At 41.7% G+C, this 15,706-nt stretch overlaps 1 protein-coding gene across 1 annotated transcript in view; it reads left to right on the forward strand.

The window, feature by feature from the left end:
* Positions 1-485: 485 nt before the first annotated feature.
* The window catches only part of TDO2 (tryptophan 2,3-dioxygenase), a 151,312-nt gene continuing 136,091 nt past the window's right edge, over positions 486-15,706 (forward strand). The window contains exon 1 of the mRNA XM_078862861.1: positions 486-567. Coding sequence (XP_078718987.1) covers positions 530-567 — 38 coding nt within the window. The 5' untranslated portion in view covers positions 486-529. The remainder of the gene's footprint in view (positions 568-15,706) is intronic.

The following is a 15,706-nucleotide window of genomic DNA, read 5'->3' on the forward strand; positions in this document are numbered from 1 at the left end:
TGAAGACCGTCACGGTGAACGATGACGCGGTGGGACCAGAATTATACCTGGCCCACCTTTGTTTCCCCAGTGACGAAGTTTATACACTGCACCAGGTACTCATTTGAGGCTGAGTAAAACTAAGGGGAGGCTGAGAACTGGTTCAGATAATTGCCACTGATGTTGGGTTGAGTGGGAATCGAACTCGGTTGCCTGGGTTTGCAGTGCAGTGCAGTGTGCCACCTCTGTCCTATGCGCATGCACTTGTAAGATACCCAGACACTGTCGCTCATGCCAAGCTTGTCGCCCACAAACCCCATGCTGTCACAGACAACCAACCCCCCAGCTGTTTGCTTTCGGGCTAAGGGCAGTGGCTGTGTAGCCGGCCCTCCCATAGGACAGCACATGTAGACTCACCGAGCCAATCCCACAGTGGGCGAGGTTTGCAGATTTCAAATAAATTCTGGGTGGCATCCCCCACACGGGAGCTATTGGGTGTCTTTTAAGTGTCGAAAGAAGAGAACGAGGCCATTTCCTACCAAACGTCGACATGAGTGGATGTCCATTTAACAGAGCAACCCGCTCAAGGTAAGATTCGCATCTCGTTCAAAATGTGCTCACGTTATGAATAACGGCTTCAATCACACACACTGCTTGAGATTCCCATTACAGTGTCACTCTTTTGAAACCAAATGTCACGCTTTTTATATTTCTATGACATTTTTTTCTAACCAAACAATATAACTGTTAGATCTATATGTTAAAGTAAATTCTGCATTATATCTGCAACTATTTAAAATCGTTTTTTGCATGTCGGCTCTTTTTATGATTTACAACAAATTTCCACATGGGCTTTATAGTTTGAAAAAAAAAACGACCCCGCCACATTCTACAGTAGAATATCCAGAATAATTAAACATATGTTGCGTATTAACAGCCTTTAAACAAGCATTTACGAGCCAGAGAATGTATCACTTAAATTTAGACTTAAAACTTTCGTGACTGCAGGAATTCATATTCTTTGGTTCTTTCGGTAAAGTCATGTAGATAGAAAAAATAAATAAAGTAAATACAAATATCACGACGTATCGATCGCAACACAAGCGGTCATCAGGACCGTGTTGCGATCGAAACGTGATATTTTTATTCACTTTATTTTTTTTATCTGCGTGACTTTACCGAAAGAACCAAATAAAATGGATCACTTATTGAAAAGATGCGTAATAATTAAAATAATGTGATTGTTTATGCAAGACATTTGTAAATGCTAAAGACTTGGGTTGCTCCTCATCTGGGATTTGAGGTGGCTAAATTGCAAAACCATTCCAGCGTGTTATATTTTGTGGTCATACGCACAACTTAATGCATATTATTTAATTTTACATATCATTTTATTTGAGAAAAGCCTAATTAATCTACAATTCACAGAATGAACCATTCAGTATATCTCCATTTCATCAACAGTGTATTCCGCAATGTGTATTCTGTAGTAACTTTACTACTGCTACTCCGACTACAACAATATTTATTAATAGATCTATACTGGGTGGAGCCTGGTGAGCTATACATTTCTTTTTCACAGATGTCCAGTAAATACTTGGATTAAACACACAGATGAACTCGAACTGGGTAGGAACATATTTATATTCGAATATCATTTTCTACGACATCTTGGTGACGATGCCAAGACAGATGCTCGCAAATCATTTGCAGGACGGTGCACAAAGCCCCGAAATAATGATTGCGCTTAATGTCCCCTAGCAAGACCACGCTGAGTGTTGTAGGCTTGACGAGGCTCGCCTATGTAAGAAGCACCGGTGCCTAACTAATCATTAAATTACAAATGCAATCATTCTTTGGCCTCCTTGAGGAAGAGCTCGGGCATCCATTCCTCAAGAAAATTCCTCATCAACTCGGCAATAAGGCTCCTGGCCACACAGCTGTGTAGACAGAGCTGGTGTGGCGCATTGTAGGGCCCTAAAGCAGATTTTATTGGGGGTTATTTTGTTAGCTCCCCTCATTGAATGTATAACATCCCATTGAGGTGACAGAATATATATATAGACGAGATAAACCAGTGAAATGTGGACAAAATAGAAATGTATTGAAATGAGAAGAAGATGCAGATAAGATAGTAGTGAGAGAGATTAATTGGTTTAAAAAAAAAGTTAATTATCCTGATATGTTTATTTCGATTTGAGATGATTTTTGATACACCTATTTTTTTTCATGAATCCGGGCCCATTGAGCAGATAGGAGCCCAAATCTTTTGTGGGGTTTGCTTGTGGCCAGTGCCGTGAATATCTCTATGCTCCTGCAAGACGCAAAGATGCAATTATTAGAGAGCAGTGTGCACTAAGCATTCACGTTTAATGCAGCGCACAGGACTAAATGTCAATATTTGACTAGCATTTTTGCAAAGGTCATTATGCCCGTTGCCATTGAATACTATACTGTTTTACTATGTTAATTTCACCAGGTAAGGCCCACTGAGCGATATAAGCTTCTTTTCAGAAGCGATCTGGCCATAAATGATAGCTCAACAAAGTGGCTTATCGTGCGGAAATTTATAGCAGGAACATACTTTGAACGCATGTCGATTCGAAATGTGGAGGAAAAAACGGAGGACCACGGGGAGAACGTGCAAACTCCAAAAATGTATGCGGCAGGGTCGGGATCGAACCCTCGACCCGCTGTATACCAGGCAAGGTAGTTAACATCTCATCACCCTGGTGCCCCCACATCAGGCCACCGCGACAATACACATCGCAACATTGTTTCCTGCAGCTCGATCCCACAATGTTTTTTTACAGCCGACATGTGACCTCCAAGCGCTGCTCTTACATTAACCCATGATCATCATGCAGCAAGGGAGCAGAGCTCTGGTAGGGTGCCGAGAGATTTCTGTTGACACGGCGATCCTTACCACCCACTGCAAGAGCAAGGATTACACAATTGCAGAGCGGCATGCTAGCAGCAGATTAAATCTACGTGGTTCTTTTGTGCGGCGCATGAGAATCACTGGGCACTCGCATTCAAAGTTTCGGAAACCTCGGGGTTCTGGGAAAAGCTTCGTTCCGTGTCCCCTCCCATAGCCTACGCAAGTCTTCCATAGCTACTCGATAGCGAGAAAACGCATTAAGACGCGGTGGAGAAACGAGATGAAAATTGCACTGCGAGACGCCTCTGACAGTGGGAAATGCCGGCGTTTCTGACAGTGGCCGAACGCGAAGCTTATCTGTCCTTCGTGAGGAGCTGAGACGCTCTGAATGTACGGCGAAGTAGATGGTGCCCGTGGGCGAGTTATCAGCCACGGCAGTGGGAGAATCTCGCGTGATCCACAGAAGGTCATTGGTTTGGTTCCAACGCAAACACAAATGGGGGCTTGAGCTAGGAAGTCGCGTAGTCATGAATGTGGATTGTGTCTGAGGGGGGCAGTGAGTGGGCGTCTGGAGGCTGAGGGGAGGTATTTAGAAGACTCACAGTCATTGTCTCGGGTCTTAAAATAGCGTGATGTGTATTGTCTAATTTTGAGGTTACCGGCGAAACGTCGTACTCGAATTGTAAACGTTGTGGGTTGACTCTCCAACATACCAGTGTGCTGAACTAGTAACAAATTGGCATGTTCTGTTTACGTGACAAACCTTACTAATTGGTTGTGTCGGGTGGTAGCGAGCTTAATGACGCATTTATATTTACGCGATCTAACCCAGCAAAAAAACCTTTCATGGATATTGTTTGCGTAAGCATATTACGTTTTAAACAGGTATCTGTCTGTGTTAAGTGGATGGTGTAAGTACTATTGGGAGTTTGAAGAAGTCCATTGTTGTTGTAAATGTTATGTTATTTTGAAGAGTAGTAATGTGTTGTAAATGTGCGGCACATCGTGTCTTTATAATGCGTGTGGTCTAAGAGTCGTGTGGACAACAAAAACGCAACGACGTTTGTGTTTTTGGAAAGAAATGTTGGGGATCGTGACGGAGTGTTGTGGTAGAGGAGTGTTTGCTCGTGGGGCTTGTGATGTAATGGAGTGCTTGTGACCAGTGGCGTCACCCAGTGCGGTAACTTATGGTGTCACCCCCAACGACCTCCTCCCGTATCAGACCATATATTATAGCATCATTAGTCACAACATTATTAGTAACGGAGCGGAAGCCTTTTTAGATTTTTCTCCTTTTCCTTTAATTACTACTTCATTCTCAAAAAAGTTTTTGATATAGGTTCACACATAATAATTACCACAATATTGTAGCTAAAACACCAACAAATTTGACAAAATCAACGACGATAAAAACACGAGCAGCAACGAATACAACAGCGCGTGCAGACGAAACCATGTGACTCGAAACGTCATTGTAATTGGTAACAATGACTGCTTTGACCAGAGCGCATTAGAAGGTGCAAAAAGTAAATTAGCATAGAGTTTTAGCCTTGTAGGTAAATGTGCATAGTACATGTAAGCTGGGCTTACGAAACATGTTTTTGTTGTTATAACTACGGGGATATTTTTTAAAATGAAAAATAATACATTCCTGCTGAAACACTGCGCAAAAATTGTATAGACAGTAATTTTGGCGTCACCCCCGCTGATGGTGTCACCCTGTGCGGTCCGTACCCCCCTAGTGACGCCACATTTTGCATTTCCAACAACGTGCACACCACCATCCACTCAAACACAGACACCTCACAACCACACAATCCACATGCATGACTACTGTATAAGGTGAATTTGGAGCTTTCGTGACTGCAGGAATTACTCTTTGGTTCTTTCGGTAAAGTCACGTATAAAGATAAAATAATAAATTAAATAATAACATACGACGTTTCGATTGCAACACAAGCAATCATCATCAGGTATAAATGAAATAGCAACACAAAATCTAACCAGAAAACTATAGACAGACATATAAGCAGACAGATATCACCAAGATACATAGAGAGAGAGTAACACAGGCACAGAGAGGGAGATTGACTCTGTGGCGAGGCCTTAAATAGACAGAGGGGGGAGGAGGCAGAGAGAGTTGGAGGGGTTAGAGAAAACATTTACATGTCAATGAATACGACGAACGCCTGGTAAAGTACGCAAGCTTGACCATTAGGAGAGAGGGAGAAAGAACACACTAAATTAAATAACCTAGCAAAATATCGAAATGTTATGTAATACAACACAGAGAGTCGGTCAACACACAATTAACGCATAGCCTGGTCGATTACGTATTTCAAAGATTGCTAAGTTAGAATTTAAGTGTGAAAATTCTCTCTGCCTGTGTATTTAGTGTATTTTTTCTGTCTCCACTCGTTTTTTTGTCATTCTTATGTTCTGCTCTATCTGTGTGTCTCCGTTCCTCTTGTTTTTATGTTTTGTCTTTCTTTGGAATTTTCACACTTAAATTCTAACTTAGCAATCTTTGAAATACGTAATCGTACTTTACCAGACGTTCTTCGTATTCATTGACATGTTAATTTTTTCTCTAACCCCTCCAACGCTCTCTGCCTCCTCCCCCCTCTGTCTATTTAAGGCCTCGCCACAGAGTCAATCTCCCTCTCTGTGCCTGTGTTACTCTCTCTCTATGTATCTTGGTGATATCTGTCTGCTTATATCTCTGTCTATAGTTTTCTGGTTAGATTTTGTGTTGCTATTTCATTTATACCTGATGATGATTGCTTGTGTTGCAATCGAAACGTCGTATGTTATTATTTAATTTATTATTTTATCTTTATACGTGACTTTACCGAAAGAACCAAAGAGTACTGTATAAGGCTTCCGTACCCAAACCCCCTTTGTGTTTGTGTTGGAACCAAACCAATGACCTGCTACTGTGGGTCACGTAAGCCCCTCCCACTGCCGTGGCTGATTTCTGGCTCACGGGCACCATCTATTTCGTCATGCATTCAGAGGGTAGAGCAACTTTTGCCATCTTGCTTCACCTCTGGCCGGAGTTTCTCCACTGCAGAGGCGTCCTGCGGTTCAATTTGTTTTAATCTTGCTTTATACTGCCCACTTTTACGACACCAGCCTTGATAGTGCTGCTGGGCTCCTGATTGCATAATTGTCAGCACTGATAAATAAGGAGTGTGTTGTCATTAACACTCAGGATTATGGTGATAGCAGGTTCAGCGGGAGAGCCTCTCACGATCGGAAACTTGCAAGTTCAATTCCCTTGTCGGGGGTTGATTCAGTCCATCATCCTTCTGGGGTCGATAAAATACCAACCATCTTGTGGGAAAGTCAACCGCGGTTTGTCCTGCGGATAGACTACCACAGCAACACGGAATTCCCATCACTGACTCAGCACTTTACACATGAGGGCAGCATTTCCTCAATGCGCATTTGAGCAGGACATCACTTTTTTGTTTTTACAACGATGATAGTGAATCGGTTTGGAAGGGTGGAGGAGTCATCTTTAGTTTTGCGATATTAGCGAGGTAGGTGTATTGTGTGGCATTGTGCAGTTCAGAGAGCTCGATTATAACCAAGTAACTTCGACAGAGCATCTGGATTTTAAGTATAGCTGCAATGTGCAGGATTTTAGGCTTTTAATTGGTGAATATTGTGAGAGATTTTAACGTTTATAAAAGTATTGGCCAGAAAGTATTGTAATTGTTTGCACAGAGGGGAGGTTCAGAATCAAAATCTATATTTAGACTGCAGGAGAAATCTGATGAGCTATGAAGCTCTTTTTCACAGACGTCCAATATCAGCTGATCAGCAAGTTACGGGTTGGAGTGAGTGAGACATGTGCAGGATTATGGATGGCTGGTTCCCAATACGGGCATCGGAATGGCACGCAGAGGTTGGTGACTAAGGGGAGGAAGACCTGAAGCCAGATGGTGGATAGAGTACCAGCAGCTATTGGAGGTAACGTGTCAACTGTGCAACCACTGTGAGATATCGCCAAAAGGAAGCAACGATGAGATGTTGTCTCTTCAATGGCATTGGGAATGATGACCGTTGCAATCACTTTACACAAAATAATCTTTCATGAGGGTCCCGCATAAAATATCAGGTCAATTTCTTATTCAGCATATTTGCGTGCAGGAGTAAACCAGAATGCATGGGGGAATGATTTGCTCGTGGGGGAATAAAACTACATTTGAACAAATCGAAAAAAAACTCCTGTGCTTGATGTGGTGCCACCTACAGGCCCTGCCAGCGGGTTATTGGGTTCAGGATGACGGCTGCCCTATCCACAGACCTGCTCTATGCGATGCCAGGTTTAAAAAAAAAAATCAAGATTAGATTTTGAAGAGGAACATTCAAAACGGATATTATAATGTCGTGCTCTCAGATCCAGCATATCACTGTAGGACGAGAGTCGTGAACTTTTGTACCGGACATTTTTACAATACAGCTTGGAATTTAAAATGTCTACATTTGAATTATATCTCAAGACGTTCAACGAGCTCGATGTCGGGTGAGAGGGACGATAAGGGAGATATACGGGGCAGGCGTGATAGGGAATATGGTAAAGAACCATTAGTTAAAAAAATAATCGCAGGAGGAAGAGAAGCTCACTGGAACAGGGGAAGTCATCAGTGCAGAATGATCAGGGAGCACAACTTAGAGGACGAAAAAATTTAGAAGGTGCAATTATCAATAATAGCGGGTTCGTGTAGCGTTTGAGACCTCCGTGATGGGAATGGAAAGCACGGAGAACATCTGAGGGTTGAGGGCTGTGAGAATGGTAGGCAGCGGCATATTCGTGCATGATCCTTTAAGCCACTGATGACAACATTGTTTATGTTAGCATCTAAGTTCAACGTTCCTTGTGAAGTGTTTCAGTGCTTCCACGAGTGTGGTGTTCACAGTTCAGGACAACTTAGCGGAAGCACACCGCTTAAGTGTGTCTCAGAGGTGGCTGTGACGAGTAACTATATAGTCGCGAGGGGATGGGGCGAAGGGGCATGGTGAGTGTGGGGGCGGGGTGTGGGATGGGAGGTAGCGTTGTGTACCCCGAGCAACGATTGGAGTTCAAACTGAGACTTTGTAATGTAGATGGTGGAAGTAGATAAGCCGCCTTTTGTTATGCTGCCGGGTAAATTAGTAACGCATAGAGTTCAAACTGAAATGTGCAGGCTAAAAACAACGTGTGGTAATGTGGGGTAACAGACTGGGAGTATGGATACGTTTATAAAATTTAATCTGAACTAGCTGTCTAGCAGTAAACTACACGGCAGCTAAAGTTTAACTTGGTTAATTACATCATTCCAGTAATTTCTCCATGAAGCCATCTAGATATACAAGCATAGACATAACTTCAACCGAGATGATGGATTCAAATTGAGAGATGACAACAGCTTTTGGAGGCTTTCTTCAGCAGTGGATGATGATAATAACAAAAAAAATAGCAAACACCGAACACTAAATACAGTAATTAACTGCGCACAACAAATGGAACAAAACAGAAAACTAAATTAGGATACAAAAACATCGTTTACAACATAATGACACTTGATTTATAAAACGTTGACGCTGGTAAACAATAACAGGATGTGGGGAAACTTTCATCCAACAGTGGATAGACATCTTCTTGGTTCTTTCAGTAAAGTCACGTAGAAGGGAAGTAATAAAATAATCAAAATAAAACATAATAAAATTATTCTCACGACGTTTCGGCCACAATGCAAGCTGCCGTCCTCAGGTGAAAACCAGGTCTGTCGAGGCGACAGCGTCTGAATGAAACAGCACCATGCTTGGAGCATACATTTAAGCTGGGTTGGAAGGGGGGGAAAGGGCGCCTTGACAAAAGAATTTGCATATCAAGAGGAATTCAGCATATTTATGGGAAATGCAGGTATGTGATTAGTACTACTTATGCCCGTGCATTATGCAGGATTAGCAGCATCAAAGGGAGGGGGTATGGGAAATGGAGGTATGTGATTAGTACTACTTACGCCCGTGCATTATGCAGGATTAGCAGCATGAAAGGGAGGGGATAGGGGTAGCATTAATAAAGGGAAGGAGTGTTAATAGTATGTAGCTGCAGTAACTAAAACCACCACGTAAACAACTAAAGTATAAACTACATAGTATCATCAGTATACTAAATATACTCTACAATAAGCTGAGTTACTAACAGTAAGTAATACATTACAATTCTACGTCGTAAAAAATATAATATGCTTCCATCTAAACTTTATTCTCTTACATAACACGAGTCTACACCGTACTATATACTGCCATAGACAAACCCAACATTAAATTACATACTGTATTGCTATAAACCACCTATACCTTATACATTGCAATATTACACTATGTATTATTCTACCTACCCTAATGTATATCACACTGCTGTATATTCACTATACAATTACGATACTATATATTACGTTGTACATTGTATTAAGCATATGAATTTTATACTATTTGCTATTATACACTGTACCATTGACCGTTGTGTGAAAGATACTAAGAGGAAGCAACGAAATATGTCAATGGGAGAGTAGTGAAGGAAACTTGCAGCGGAGCAAAGAATCCATTCCCTGCGGAGAATACAATGCCAGTGAGTGGAACGCGGACTGAAAGTCACCGTAAACGTGACCACAATCAGTTAAGATCCGAAATGGTTTATTACGTCCTTCCAATGATTGCTAAGCCAGAATCCATCTTCTCGGTTGACATTGTCTCTGTGTTTGTATATGTGGATAACCTCATGAACGAATCTCTCATGGTAGCCAGATGGCTTGCAGAGAAACCTCTGTCTTGGAGAAGTCAATATCATGTGAGCCCACTGAATTGTAACAGTGATCTGCCACGGCTGAGGTGTTTGTCCTACCGTGTTTCAAGTCTGCTTTATGTTCACGGATGCGGTCAGAGACATGTCGTTTGGTTTCTCCGTTGTAACTGCTATCACAGAGGCAACTTAGTTTGTAGACGCCAGGGTACTGTATGTCTGGAACCACATCTTTTACAGACGGGACCAGATCACCAATTTTATGTACTGTGTTGAATCGGACCTGGATCTTGTGTTTTATCAGGATTTTGGAGATCTTTTAAGTGACCCCAGCAATGTAGGGTAAGGCGATGGTCTTGAAAGGCTCCTCAACAGGATCCTTCATGATGGTTGGAGTGATGGCTTTGCGGATTGTGTAGTCGGAGTAACCAATAGCCTGAAGAGCTTGGCGTACGTGTTTGAGTTCACTGGCAATGTGTTCCTGGTCGGATATGCATTGGGCTCTATGGTATAGAGCAGGGGTCCTCAAACTACGGCCCGCGGGCCACATGCGGCCCACCGAGGGCATTTATCCGGCCCATGGTCATTAATTGGGCTGCGCTTGTGAGCACTAATTGGGCTGCGCTGGTGAGCACTAATTGGACTGCGCTGGTGAGCACTCATTGGGCTGCGATCTGTGAAAAAAACTGCAGGTGTAATTCACTTTTTAATGGCACCCGCACCAGTGTGAGCCTGGGGTAAAAGCAGAGTTCCCCCAATCAGACTGCATTGATGGGCAGTGCAGTCTGTATGTCTCTGTGTGGGCAAAGTTATTGCTGGTATATTGTTTTTGTAGCGCTGTATATATATTGGTATTTTACTAATAGCAATTTTGACTCCCTAGGAAACAATGATGTCAAGAAAGAGAAAAATTTACTCAGTGTAGGATATTCAAAAAACAGTGGACTTATGATTACTTTTTCATGCAGTACAAGGAAAGAGTTGTGTGTCTGATATGCCAGAATATAGTGTCTGTGTTCAAAGAATACAATTTACGTCGACACTATGAAACTCAACATAAAGATAAATATGATTGTTTGGTCGGAGAAGTGAGAAAAGATAAAATATTAAAACTGAAAAATACATTAACAACTCAGCAAAATACTTTTGTGAAGCAGAAGCAGCTAAATATTTCATCACTGCGAGCAAGTTTTCAAGTTGCCAAGCTAATAGTGTGCACTGGCAGACCATTCGTTGAGAGAGAATTTGTTAAAGAATGCCTTCTTTCTGTTGCCAAAGAGATGTGTCCAGAGAAGGCCGATTTATTTAGTACAGTGAGTCTTTCAGGACCTACAATTACACGGAGGATTGAAGAAATGGGAGACAATTTCCATCAGCATTTGCAAAACTCCACAAAAAAACTTTCCTATTTTTCCTTGGCACTCGACGAAAGCAATGATGTTCGTGATTCTGCACAACTTCTAATTTTTATTCGTGGGACGAATGACTATTTCAAAGTCACAGAAGAGCTTGCTGCACTGCAAAGCATCAAAGGAACAACTACAGGAGAGGATATCTATGAAAAGGTTTGCCAAACTGTGAATGGTTTGGAGCTGAACTGGGCTAAACTAGCCAGTGTGACAACTGATGGTGCTCCTAGCATGGTGGGGTCTAAGAAAGGAGTAATTGCTCGCATTAACCAAGAGATGGACAAACATAACCATTCTCATCCAATAGCCATACACTGCCTCATCCACCAACAAGCGCTGTGTAGTAAATCACTGAAGTGGGACTCTGTTAACTTCATTAGAGCTCATGCACTAAACCACAGACAATTTCAGGAATTTCTGTCTGAGCTAAATGTTGACTATGAAGATGTTTTGTACCACACAGAAGTCCGTTGGCTGAGTCGAGGGAGAGTTTTGAAACGTTTCTATGACTTACTTCCACAGATTACAGCTTTTCTGTTTTCAAAAAACAAAGAAGTACCAGAGCTCAATGATGCAGAATGGAAATGGCACCTTGCCTTTCTGACAAATGTAACAGAGCTACTCAACAGTTTCAATGTGCAACTTCAAGGAAAGGGGAAGCTCATCTGTGATATGCAATCACATGTCAAAGCATTTGAAGTAAAATTAGGCCTCCTCGTCAAACAAGTGAAGGAGGAAAACTTCTGCCATCTCCCCACAACTCAAAATCTGTTAGCGGAAAAACCATTGGTTGCATTCCCAAACAAAACATGTGTGGATTCACTGGAAAAATTGCAAAAGGAGTTCCAATTTAGATTTAAAGAGCTTCATCTCCATGAACAGGACATACAGCTTTTCCGTAACCCATTTTCTATTGACATTGAAAATGTGGATACAATTTACCAAATGGAACTGGCTGAACTGCAGAATTGTGACTCTCTGAAAGACGCATTCAAGTCAAGCAGCCTTCATAATTTCTATGCATTTCTCCCCTCTGAGACATATCTTCATCTCAGGAACCATGCACTCAAAATGGCAACCATATTTGGCAGCGCTTATGTCTGTGAACACACTTTTTCCAGAATGAAACATTTGAAATCTCCAACCAGATCTAGACTAACGGATGCACACTTGCATCACTTGTTACGACTAGCAGTGACAAATATGGAACCGGACATTGACCATCTCATTAGCCAAAAGCAGGCCCATAGTTCCCATTGAAATACTGGCAAGTTTGTTGATTTAACTTTACTTGTTCTTCATTTTAAATATAGTATTTGTTCCCGTTTTGTTTCTTCACTTCAAAATAAGATATATGCAGTGTGCATAGGAATTTGTTCATAGTTTTTTTTTAACTATAGTCCGGCCCTCCAACGGTCTGAGGGACAGTGAACTGGCCCCCTGTTTAAAAAGTTTGAGGACCCCTGGTATAGAGTCTTGATGAGGGAATTTTTCTGGGATGGATGGTGGTTGGAATCCGGTTTTAGGTAAGCATCCGTATGGGTGGCTTTCCTGTAGACAGAGTGGCTCATTGAACCATCAGGTCTCCTTATAATTAGGACATCCAAAAAGGGTAGCTTGCCATCTTTTTCGACTTCCATGGTGAATCTGATGGCTGGGTGTATGGAATTGATGTGGTCGAGAAATTGGTCTAGAGTAGGCCGGCCATGTGGCCAGATGACAAAAGTGTCATCTATGTACTTCTTCCATAAGGTCGGGCGTAGAGTGGCAGTCTGGATGGCGTCAGTCTCAAATTTCTCCATGAAAACGTTGGCTACAACCGGATATAGGGGGGAGCCCATTGGGGTGCCCTCAGTTTGCTTGTAGAAAGTTCCATTCCAGGTGAAGTATGTATGGGTTAAGCAGTGTCTCACCAGGGGGGGGTACCCCAGTATTCAGTCCTTGATGAACCAAGTCTTCAATGATTGCGATGGTGTCAGGTACAGGAACTTTGGTGAATAAGGAAACCACATCAAAGCTGACAAGCAGGTCGTCTGGGGACAGGGAAATCCCCTTGATTGTCGATACCAGGTCAGTAGAGTTTAGTACCGCAGAGGTGGTTTTTCCAGTGAAAGGCCGTAGAATTTCAGACAAAAAACGAGCCAGTTTGTAGGTGGGGGCGTTGATAGTAGAGACAATGGGACGAAAAGGTGTATCTTCTTTATGTATATTGGGAAAGCCGTATAATCATGGTGGCCTGGCTGCAGAAGGTTTCAACGAGAACTGTTTGGTCTGATCAATTAATGCGGTTGAATCAGAAATGATTTTGTTGGTTTTAGTGACGAGGCTGTTGGTGGGGTCTCTTTTTATTTTTGTATAGCTGCCATCGTTGAGTAGTTCTTGAATTTTGTTGTTGTATTCTATGTTGTCCATGATGACAGTGGCATTGCCTTTGTCGGCTGAGAGGATGACAATGTGATCCCTCTTTTTTAATTGAGCTAATTCAAAACGCTCATCTTTGCTGATGTTGCTAGCTGGCATCTTAGCGTTTTTGAGGGTTGTAGAGATTTCAGATCTTGCTACGTCTGCAGCGATGTGACTCAGGCCCTTGAGAGCTACATCTACTCGGGCAATTATATCATTAACTGGTATGTGTCTAGGTGTGACTGCAAAGTTTAGTCCTTTAGCTAAAACGGATTTCAGACCTTCAGAAATAGAACTGTTACTGCGATTAATTACGACTTTGTTAACGTCTAGCTTTTCAATGTGTGGGTCCGGTCTCTTGTTTGAGAGGCGGTTGAATTTGGAAATCAAGTTGTCCTTACATTTGGTCGACATAGCGGCAACTGAAGAGGCAGTCATTTTGTCTACATGTTCCAATCCGATGTGAACATTGTTGCACTCAAAGATAAGTGTGATTTATAGAGTGTCTTGTCTAACTGATATAGATCGGTGCGCGTAAGTCTGAATTTCTCTGAGATAAGAGCTAAGCTAGTTCTAGACAGAATTCGTTTAGCATTAGAAGAAGTTACAGCAGCAGATGTTAGTGTAAATGCGTTTGGTATTACCTTAGAGTCGCGGCATCTCTTCAGAAAGGTGAGAGACTCGATTAGCTGAGCCTTCTTATTACGGAGCTTGTTGAAGGATCTCAAAGTTATGTGGAATCCCTCCCCGTAGAGGCGGTTAAATTTCGATTAAAAGCTTTCGTGACTGCAGGGATAGACAATGTCAGCTGCTGCTGATAATGAATCATGGTCTGATTATGAAGGTCCTACATTATGTAAGAGTCGATGACAGATTGGTTCCTCGGCCTGGTCCAATGATAGAATACGACGTTTCGATTGCAACACAAGCAATCATCATCAGGTATAATGAAATAGCGACATAAAATCTAACCAGAAAACTATAGACAGACATATTAGCAGACAGATATCACCAAGATACATAGAGAGAGCAACACAGGTAACAGAGAGAGGTGGTCGTCTCTGTGGGGTGGCCTTAAATAGACAGAGGAGGGCGGACGCAGAGAGAGGGAGGGGGGTTAGAGAAAAAATTAGCATATCAATGAGTGGACAACAAAACGTGGTGCTGCAAGTGCGATGACACGGCAAGCAAGCCTGAAAATCAGGAGAAGGACACACTAAAATTAAATAACCTAGTAAAATATCGAAATGTAATGTAATACAACACAGAGGGTCGGTCAACACACAATTAACGCATAGCCTGGTTGATTACGTATTTCAAAGATTGCTAAGTTAGAATTTAAGTGTGAACATTCCAAAGAGAGGACACAGGCAGAGAGAGAGCAAGTAGTCAGAGAGAGAGAGAAAACAGAAGATAAGTTTAAAACTTCCCCGTAGAAGTGATTCAATCTTAATTTTTAGAACTTTCGTGACTGCAGGAATTATTATTTGTTTCTTTCGGTTAAGTCACGTCTAAAGATAAAATAATAAATTAAATTAAATAATAGAATACGACGTTTCGATTGCAACACAAGCAATCATCATCAGGTATAATGAAATAGCGACATAAAATCTAACCAGAAAACTATAGACAGACATATTAGCAGACAGATATCACCAAGATACATAGAGAGAGCAACACAGGTAACAGAGAGAGGTGGTCGTCTCTCCCTCTCTCTGCGTCCGCCCTCCTCTGTCTATTTAAGGCCACACCACAGAGACGTCGTATTCTATTATTTAATTTAATTTATTATTTTATCTTTAGACGTGACTTAACCGAAAGAAACAAATAATAGTTCCTGCAGTCACGAAAGTTCTAAAAATTAAGACTGGTCCAATGAGTTTTGTCCTTGACCTTGTCCTGTTATAATTGCAAACAGAACATTTGAATAAATATTTTCGAGTATTTTTCTCCAAGTTAATTATCAATTGTGCTCTTGGCATGATGTCATGAGACAGAGAGTGCATTCCGAACTCTCTAGGTTGCTTGGTTTCCTCTTACGTACAAGCATATTGGAAATAATTTCCCTTTTGTCTAAAAGTAGGAGCCTCCTGAGAATTGTTATTGAGACTCAATAGGCAATGAAATGTAACAACAGTATATTGCATATCAGCAGAGTTCTCCCATGGGTAGACCTGTCCCAATGATATTATTGACATACTAAAAATTACATCAGTTTAAACATATTGCAAATTTTTT

This window comes from Lampetra fluviatilis, chromosome 15 (assembly GCF_964198595.1).
Source record: "Lampetra fluviatilis chromosome 15, kcLamFluv1.1, whole genome shotgun sequence".
NCBI lineage: Eukaryota > Metazoa > Chordata > Hyperoartia > Petromyzontiformes > Petromyzontidae > Lampetra > Lampetra fluviatilis.